This window comes from Vigna unguiculata, chromosome 9, assembly GCF_037176805.1.
Source record: "Vigna unguiculata cultivar grain cowpea cultivar isolate G323 ecotype 2 chromosome 9, ASM3717680v1, whole genome shotgun sequence".
NCBI classification, from domain to species: Eukaryota; Viridiplantae; Streptophyta; class Magnoliopsida; order Fabales; family Fabaceae; genus Vigna; species Vigna unguiculata.
The window spans coordinates 38,946,348-38,956,181 of NC_140800.1; the positions used below are offsets into that span (position 1 = coordinate 38,946,348).

General features: G+C 37.1%; 2 protein-coding genes across 2 annotated transcripts; one reads left to right on the top strand and one right to left on the bottom strand.

Annotated features, from left to right (window-relative positions):
* Nucleotides 1–492: 492 nt before the first annotated feature.
* Nucleotides 493–2,708, top strand: ATL43 (RING/U-box superfamily protein). Its single transcript, XM_028047362.2, has one exon. The coding sequence runs from the start codon at nucleotides 1,155–1,157 to the stop codon at nucleotides 2,523–2,525; it is 1,371 nt and encodes a 456-aa protein (XP_027903163.1). The 5' UTR covers nucleotides 493–1,154; the 3' UTR covers nucleotides 2,526–2,708.
* A 1,864-nt stretch (nucleotides 2,709–4,572) lies between these two features.
* LOC114163201 (uncharacterized) lies at nucleotides 4,573–9,038 on the bottom strand. The gene is made up of 16 exons (XM_028047361.2): nucleotides 8,791–9,038; nucleotides 8,577–8,605; nucleotides 8,330–8,451; nucleotides 8,037–8,114; nucleotides 7,771–7,890; nucleotides 7,535–7,654; nucleotides 7,291–7,432; nucleotides 6,950–7,126; nucleotides 6,656–6,811; nucleotides 6,416–6,522; nucleotides 6,120–6,210; nucleotides 5,878–6,019; nucleotides 5,643–5,799; nucleotides 5,347–5,463; nucleotides 4,995–5,121; nucleotides 4,573–4,864 (listed from the first exon to the last, which is right to left on the bottom strand). Exons 1-16 carry the CDS (start codon nucleotides 8,861–8,863, stop codon nucleotides 4,631–4,633), a joined length of 1,992 nt encoding a protein of 663 aa, XP_027903162.1. The 5' UTR covers nucleotides 8,864–9,038; the 3' UTR covers nucleotides 4,573–4,630.
* Nucleotides 9,039–9,834: the final 796 nt, after the last annotated feature.

The following is a 9,834-nucleotide window of genomic DNA, read 5'->3' on the forward strand; positions in this document are numbered from 1 at the left end:
GTCATAGTTATTGTATTGATGGTCTGACAAATGACAACCAGGCAAGTTGTGTTTTTCTTCTGCATAGAAAAGCTTGGTAGTTTAGCAATTATATTAAACTAACATGCAAAAAACACCACTAATTGTAGATGGTTGGCTGGTAAAAGGACAATAATTTGCCTAAACTTAGGTTGCGAAAACAATGGAAACAGACATGAAATTAGTTTCACGAGGTTCCATAATGTTCCACCTTAATTTATATCATGGCCAAACTACGTAGACTAATTAGTGTGAGGAATAAAATTAATGAGCAGAAGCACATGGGTGAGGGTTAGTGGTCCCGTGGCTAGTGTCTGCTGCACTCTGCAATGAACTTTTGAGCAATCAGAAATGTTGTTATAGAGATCGATATTCTTGATGAGACTTCACATGTAAACAACACATGGCTAATTGGAGCAAAAACAAAAATGGAAGCAGCATGACAATAAACTTCATACCAGCATGATGGTAGTGGTGTTACCCTGTTTTGTGACCTCAGCAGAGATTAACAATGTTGCGCTTCTTCCTATCTCGTAGCCTCAGCATTATAGGTTCCTTTCCCGATGCTGTATGAAAAGGGGCCATTAGATCCTTTCAAGAACCGCCACCCTTTTTATCTTCTTGTTTGCTTATTGTCTATGGTGGTCCCCTCTCTAACTCATCATCACATTTCTTATTTTGCTTCCATCAAAATGTCACTACCACACAATCAATTATCTCTCATATGTATTCAATCATAAATTACCCTGTTAAAGAGTTTTCCAAATATTCATGTGTGAAGATCTGGATTTGATTCTCAAACAATAAAATTAGTTTCAAGAGAAATGAATTAGTCGGAAAGAGGTTTAAAGAAAGAAAAAATGGAGAAATATGTTTGATATTATGGCATTCAGTATTTAAAAAACGAAGATACTATAGTAGTAGTACAAGTGGATATTTGGAAAGAAGAGTAGGTGATGTATTTAATTAATAAAATGTGAAGTTATATACGTATTTGTCTTTGTCTTTTTGTATGTTTTTCCCCTGAATCCTTACCATAGAATCTCTCCCAAAATAGCTTCCCCTGTCCACTCCACATGATTAAAAATTAATGCTGCGCTTCACCCTCCTCAGCTAACCACCACCCGCGCCCCCACATGGCTCCTGCACCCTCCATCTTCCTCCTCCTCCTCACTCTCCTTCTACTCCTTACAAACGCAGCACACACCAGAGAAACTCCACCTCCCACTCCCCAACGAATCATTGCTCCACCGCCGCCCGACAACGAAAATGACACCTCGCCGCCGTTCAGACCTGGCATAGCGGTGGTGGTATGCGTTTTGACCACCATAATCTCCCTCACCTCGCTGCTCCTTCTTTACATCAAACACTGCAACGGCGGCAACATCCACAGCGGCGGGAGCTCGATTCCGTGGACGGTGGCGCCGTTCTCCGGGAGAAAGAACTCCGGCATTGACCGGTCCGTGGTGGAATCGCTTCCCGTTTTCAGATTCGGAGCGCTGCGGGGACAAAAGGAGGGGCTGGACTGCGCGGTGTGCCTGACGAAGTTCGAGGCGGCGGAGGTTCTCCGGCTGTTGCCGAAATGCAAGCACGCGTTCCACGTCGAGTGCGTGGACACGTGGCTGGACGCGCATTCCACGTGTCCTCTGTGCCGGTACCGCGTGGATCCGGAGGACATTCTTCTGGTGGAGGACGCAAAGCCTTTCCGCTGCCAAACTCAGCCCCAGCGCAACAGCCACAACAACAATTCCTCCAACCAGGAACGCGCGCGGTTGAATATGGACGTGGAGAAGCAGGAGATTGGGCGGAGGCATTCGTCGGTGGGGGAGAGCGGAACGGAGGAGCAGAGCCGGAGGTGGACGACGTCGTTCAGGAGGTCGTTGGATAGCGCGACATCGAGAAAAAAGAACGAGAGCGTTGGTGTTGGTGTTGGTGTTGTTGGGTTTGGTTGGTTTGTACGTGGCAGAAAAGACGGGATGTTGTTGACGCAAGAAACGGAGAGAGAGGGAGATAGGACAAGCGCGGAACGGAGGTTGGAACACCGGATCATTGTCTCCCCGGGACCCGGCCCGGGCCCAGGCCCGGGAAAAATGAAAATGAATGGGGTCCATCAGCGATGGAGCGATGTCCAAGCTTCGGACCTGCTGTATCTGACGTCGGAGATGATAATGAGCGAGGCGCAATGGAACACGCGCGGCGGAGGAAGAGGAAGGGGGACGCGCCGTTCCAATGATGATGGGGTTGAGGACAGTTGGAGTGGCAGAGGGATAATAAATTCGAGAAGTGTGTCTGAGATCACGGGATTCAGCAGGTTCTCCAGCAATAGCAATAATAATAACGAGGAGGACACAGATAGACACAGAGACAGAGAGTGGGAGCAACAAAGACAAGGACATGGAGAGAGAGAAGAGGGTCTCGTCAGAAGGTGGTTGGGTTGGATTTCCAAGTCTCACACACAACAACAACATCATCAACGACAACAAACACATTCCCAAACCCAACCATAGGTACGGTAGCAACTTCGGAGTTCCTTTCTTTCTCTCTCATCACTCTCTCTCTCTCTCTCACTCTCTCAGATACAGACAAACCACTGCATTCATGGATCTCCCTTTGTATCTTAGCCTAGCTTAGCATAGGATTTGTCACTCCCAACACAACACAAAAATATGAACCCACTTTCCAATTTTTTAGCTCTTTTTATTTCTCTCTTACTTTAACTTTGTGCAACAATCGGAAGTGATAAGAGGAGGCACGTGGATGGAAGGGACATGATCCTGCACCAGTGTGCATGAATGGGATACGGAGATCCTCAATTATTTCTTCTTCTCACTCTCCATGCACTCACATACACATTCCCTCACTTTTTAACTATTTCTTTTTATATATACTTTTTCCATCTGTAAACATCAAACACATCTCATTTTTTAAATTCTGAAATTACCTCACTCTGTCGTTTCTCGCCACTCCTCAAAATTTAAATAATGCTAACATTTCGCTGCACCACTTATTTATTCCCACCAAACTTCAAAACATTTTCTTTCTATAAAAATATAATAAATTTTAGTTCTTTGAAGTAAAAGAATCTGTGATCCTTCTTCTTGGAAGTCATCGAGGCAGTGTAGTGTGATTCTTGTACAACTTTGTATATATATCTTCTTTTCTTGTCAAATTTGAATGTAAAGAGATACTCGCAGTGTGACTGAAAAACTCACTGCTGGCTGCCACTTCACTTAACGGTCATATTCTTTCCGGATTTTCATCCATACTTTGTCTTTCTGAAAAAAAAAAAAAAAACAAAAACAAAAACGTGTTTCTGCAGGGAGCCCCACAACCTGAAGTGAAACTGCTGGAAAACTGATTACTATACAAAAGTGAGAATCGCGGAAAAAAGGGAAGGTCCTATCTAACATGGTTGCTCCAACTATTTTTCAAAACCAATTAATATCATTTTTTTATGCGACAATTATCCAATATAGTTATGATTAGAGTGTAGAAAAGAGAAGTCACCAACAAATATACAAAAAATGTATATAATAGGTCAACGTAAAATAAAATAGTTAGTAGTTAATTGAACGGGTATTTCTTATTACATGAACGATAGAATGTCTAATCATTAACACCATAAAATCTGGCAGTGAGCAAGGTAAAAGAAACATGTTAATGTGACTAAATAATTTAGTGTAAATAATTTACTCAAAAATCCAAGATGGATAAATGATGCTTTACTATAAATATTTACATAATATCATGCAAAATACGTATTAATTCATAACAAATATATTTATTGTGATCTTCTTTTTTGAACTTATCATCATTCGAAATTGGGTAACCCACCCCTAATTTTAAAATAACTAGGAAAGCGGAGTCTTTAGGTATTTCACTGTTCTTCTTTTTAGATTTTTTGTCCTTCCTAATAGAATTGATGGAATGACTTTATGATAGAATATATTTGTTCAAGGACCTTGTAACTCTAGCTCGAATCATTGAATTTAGATATAAAGTTCACTCAACTAAAATTCCAATTCTAACTAAAAAACAAAATAAAAATACCTAAAGAATTGTATCAGTTTTGTCCTTGGCGCTTATACATCTGTATTGCAAATACTTATTGAAGATAAGCACAGCGTGAGATAAAACCTTCCACCAAATACCAAAAGACACCGACGATATAGATATAGATATAAATATAAATATATTATTATTTTTTAAATATTTACAAACGTAATCAATAATATGCTTTTAAAAATGTAAAATAAATATTCAAAATATAATATAAAAATTGTATACTATACACTTCCAGCTGGTGCATTACACGAGTTATTCGTACATGACATCAAAGAACAAATTTGATAACGAATCAAATCCTTAACCAATAAAAATATTTGCTGAAAAAAGTTTGATTGAGAGTGACGTCTCTTGGCATCTACCATTTCTTTGCTATTTCATGAAATTTGTTTGAAAGAGGAAATAAAGAACTAAGATGGCACAGTTTGTAAATGCAAAGAGAACGAAAGGAGGAAAAAAAGAATGAAAAAAGCTTTTGAAACGAGTATGTTGATCAAACAATTACTTTTGAAGTGAATATTCTTGAGAACAATGGTTAATTTGATTTTCAGCGTTTATATTCTAAACGAATATAGTCGTACATAATTCCTATAAAAGGACTTGTGTTCATCGTTTGCGTTAGAAAGATGGTATTGTTCCCCTGCACAAGAAGAGTGTCGTCTACATCAAGGCTGAATAGCCAATAGAGACCGTGAATTCCATGTCTAGCTATTGTATTCTCTTTTCCAATCACTCCACTTGAAAATAAAGGTGGATCTGCTTCTAATTTGTTTATCCGAATCTACCCTCCCAAAATTTCAAGAAAGAAAACCTTGTTAATGAGAGATAAAAAAAAACACTTGCATGTATGTGTGTTGCAGAATTTCTTTATGATGAATATCAAAATTATTGAACAGAGTTTTATTTTATACCTGTAATTCTGCATTATGCACAGATGCCAGAGCCACTCGTAATGTGTAGCTTCCATGGGTATTCACGCGATCAAGGTTGAAGTTAATTTGCCATGTGGTTCCTTGGTAAGTGCCATTATCTTTCTTCCTGTGAAACAGTAAAGGAAAGTAATCAGAGGGGAGAGAGACAGGACATCTTTTGAGACATCTTTTGAGACATCTTTTGAGACACCTAGGCTGTAAGAACAAGTACAGAACCTAAACTCTCCTAAAATAAAATTTTCCAAATGATAATATGTGCGCTTTCATGAGGTGGGGTTTGGGTTTAATTACCAACAATAGATATGAAAATAAGAAAAGCAAAAAAACACACCTATTAACCTGAGCAAAGAACCAATCTTTTCTGTAGTCACTAACGCCAACAGTGTAAACTAGGTCTTTATTTGGATACAAATCAGCATATCTTTCCCACAAACCATATTGCCTAAACCTGCAAGCAATGGGGACACAAAGTTTTCTTTTTCTCTAAAATGAAAGTTCAATGATATAATTAATATTTGGATGCAAAAACAAAAACCTAGGGAGCAACATATATTGAACTTGGGCATAACTTTTACAGGTTACATAGTAATGACAAAATATGTTCAAGTGGGTAAAGAGGAAAAGAACCTGTCTGTATGATTGACATAGAGTTTGTTAATGTACATGGGATTTGGGTCAGGAACATAGAACTCAGCAGCTGAACGATCAGGGATACCTATTTCCCACAACGTAGGACCATCTCTAGGTGGCTCATAAACAAGCTCATGCACATTAATTTCAGAACCTGTTTAAACATTGGCCTAATGAGTTTAAAACAAAATATATTTTGGAACTTCAAAAAAGCTTCATAAATTTGTTTAACCTGAAGTTACGTTGATGATTTGATCGAATTGATAATCTCCAATGTATCCATTGACCCAGGAGTAGAGATTATAATCCCCAGGACGTATGTTAATAATTGAGAAATAGCCTTTATCATCAGTAATCGTCCAAAATTGATAACCCTGTAAGGAAATAATTACAAGTGTCATTTTTTTTCCTCTGGTGGCTCAATGTGTTGCTGTTGCTTATTTAAACGGTACAAGGAATTAGTTTAAATGCTACCTTACATTCTCGTTGCCAAGATCCAACTTCTCCTATGGCTGCTAGTCCCACATAAGCACCACTAACTGGGATGAATGCATCACTAACCTTCCTATACAGATTTAGCTATATAGAATGAATATACCATTTTTGGCGTAAAAATGAAGGTGAAGAAGAAATAAATACACCCAAATATCTAGATTTAGCAAATGGTAAGACCATAAGAAATTAAGTCTTAATTGTTTTAAACATCATTTGATCATTCTTCCTTAGCTGTCTGGAGATTTCTGAAGATGAAAATTAAGTAAGTGACCTACCTGTCTCGGACAAGCAATCTACCTTGGACTTTACCTCGTTGCTCAGCTGAGAGAAAGTCCTTTGAAGCTGGAAATGTATAGGGCCAGCTCTCAACTTCATTGACCATCTGCAGTTTTATGTTTCTTTTGTAAACTAAAAGTGGCAAACATTTAATATTGTAACAACGACAATGATATTTGAAAACAACGAATTATCCTTAATGTTTAATCAGTTAAGATAAAATTATACAAGTGGCATACCTGTTGTTTGGCGTCCTCCCAGAGTTTGACTGGGCTAACCCCGTTGGATAGAGAATTAAGGTACAAGAATATGGGCCCATAGACTTTCTTCCACGGCTCATTAGGCCCAAATTTCATTATCAGATCCGCTCCTGAATAATGCGTGCTATGAAATACCTGATTCATGTAGTTTCCCAAATGTGGATTTTTACACCTTTAAATAGAATTGAATATTGTTCTGAGTAGAACCAAAAAAACAATATAAGAAAATACAATCCAGTGATAAAAAGAAAAAATGTTAGCAAAAAGTCTTACAGAGAGTGTGGTGGGGCCAACGTGAGAAGTAAGATATTGCTTGAGGGGTCCAGCAGATCGGAACTCATAGCTTGGCGTAATTAGCCAGAATCCGGTGGAATTCAAGGGATCAATGCTCATCCAGCCGTGAACACGATCGTTTCGACTCTCGCACGAATACTCATATTTATCATCCACCTGTTCTCAAACACAGACCAACTTTGAGGTTACCGTGTCGGAGGCTAATAATCTATTCAAAATCAAATGTTTTTGGCAAGTAACTGAAAAGGAGATTAGATACCTAAGTGACCTAATGTTGACTATTTTGTAAAAGTTTGGTAATAGATGAACCAAAAGCATACCTCGCCTTTGAATTCGGGCTCCACGGGGTCAACGAGACGCACAGCCTCAGGGTAGGCAAGAACTTGACCTCTTGGGGGAATCCGGTCATCGGGCAGAGGCATAAATCTTTGCCTGTTGTCCGCTATAGACATGTAATGGAACCTGTCCAATAAAAGAACAACCTACGAGATAAACAAAACAAAACATGTGCTTCCCTTTTTATTCATTTCTGAGGAACGGCAAACAAAAGCAATTGTTACCCACTTGTCTTTCCTAGGTTTGAATGCGATCCTAGTATTGTCGATATCGAAAGCTGGCCATTCCTTCAAATGCTCGTAAATGGCATAGGTGTAGAACCCAGAGAAACCACGAAGCAATATAAACCTGCACATAATCAACTTCCTCTTTATCATATCACAGTCATGTAATTAATTAACTTAATGTTGCTTCCGAAACGGAACCCCAGAAGCAGAGAGAGTGTAGGTTGAAAGTAGAAGAACCTTTTGTCAATGTTGAGTGGCGGAAGCTTCCCCTGAAAAGACGCATTCCATGTTCTGGTGAAAGATAGCTCTACCTGTTCTTCGTTTTCCACTATCACCGTTAAATTTGTTGCTTCCATTCTGTATATATTCAATTATTAATACTTATATTATTTTTAAAATGTTTTTATAAAATATTTTTTCCTCTTTCATAAATATTTTCTTTTCCCAATTCTGTCTTTCTTTTCTTTCAAGAAAAAAAAAAATACAAGGTCCACGAACCAAACCTGTCAAATCTACCCTTTCCCTTTGCTCCTTTTTCTGTTCTATTTTCTCCACCTTCGTCCCAAACAATGTCCCAGTACCTACACGCATACATCAAATGAACAAGACAAATATAAAAAGTAAAATCAGGGTTATGATTTCAGATTCGAGATGCTGACAATCAACACAATAGCTAGCTGATTCTCATTGGAGATTATTCTTTGCGTGCTCAGTGTTTGTGAATTGTCCTAGAAGAGATCTTTCTGCAGTTATTAATTTATTTTCTAAATAACATTTTGAAATTAAATTGGTGTACCCTCTGTCGTATTCTTCGTTGAGAACTTCCAGCAAATTGTCGATGCCATTATATCGAATTCCCGTGACAATTCCTTCAGGATTTGATAAGTTGACCTGGACTATGCCATTATCCATTACCACCTGGTCAGAACAAACAGAGTTACAGACAAAACCAATGGCTAAAGCCTCTGCAACAAGCCACAGTTAAATAATAAATAAAATGTATATAGCTAGGCAGAGAAGAATCCATTGCAGAAGTGGATTACATGTTTATCTTGAATATCCAATCGTACTCCTGGGGATGATGACACACAGTGAATTAGTCCCTTGAAAATTTTCAGATATCTTAGCAAATTTCTATTATTTTCATTAATACAAATCCTGGTGCACTTTTTTACTCTTCTGCATTAAATTTGTTGGACGCGATAAAAACATAGTTGTGGCAGAATTAGTAAAAAGGGTGAGATGAAGCTGAGAAACCTGGTTTGGTATCACCTCCCAGAACCACGAGGAATTGCAGCATCAAGAACAGAAAGTGTTTAGTGAAGTTCATCGTCTTTTTCTTAAGCTTTGAGCTCTTTGGGCTTTTTTGTTTGATGACAAACTTAGTTTTCAGATTCTTTTGATGAATGGGATCTGCATAACTCTTTTATATCTGCATAAAAAGGCTTAAGAGAAAATCTATAAGAGGGAAATCCTTCTGTTAGAGTATGAAACTTAGTTCTCACCATGTTCGGGGAAAAGATTAGTTATATAATCAGTCATGTAATCAGAACATTTAAAAGTGTATCGATCTTGTCAAACTTTATTCTATTATCAGTTTAATTTTAATAAATTGATGTTATAAAATTTTAATACTGTTAATTAATAAAATATCAGAAGTTATGTCAGGTACAAATAGTTATTAATTAATAAAAAAGTCAACATAAGAATTTAGAAATACAAGTTAAAGTTTCTTGATTAAAAATTATAATATTGTGCAAGTATCATTTATTATTTGCAATCATTAATTGTGTAAGTTACAATCATTAATTGTGTAATTTACAATCATTAATTGTGTAAGAGTGTGTATTACAAAGAATATTAAAGAATGTCCTAGTAACATTTCCTCAAAGAAAACAAACATGTTACTCCACGGATATAATGAGAATGTTAAATGTTTGTTTACTGACACCAATTGTTTTATAAAACCACACATTAAAAACATTATCACTTAATGCATCTTAATTGGTCATTTAAGTGGACTCCTACAAAATATTGAATAATATAAGTAATTTGTCAATTAAAATAATGTTTTTTATCAATAACAAAAATTATGAACCATAAATCAAAGTTCTGTACGTAGAGTTGGATGTGTGACTCGTCATAATTTAAAAAAAATATTTTAAATGAAAGTAATTTCATTATATATATATATATATATATATATATATATATAATCATTAATGTATTTTAATTTGTGATTTAAATGAATTTTTACGTAATATAGTATATAGCAAGGCTATTCAAGAAAAAATATAAGAT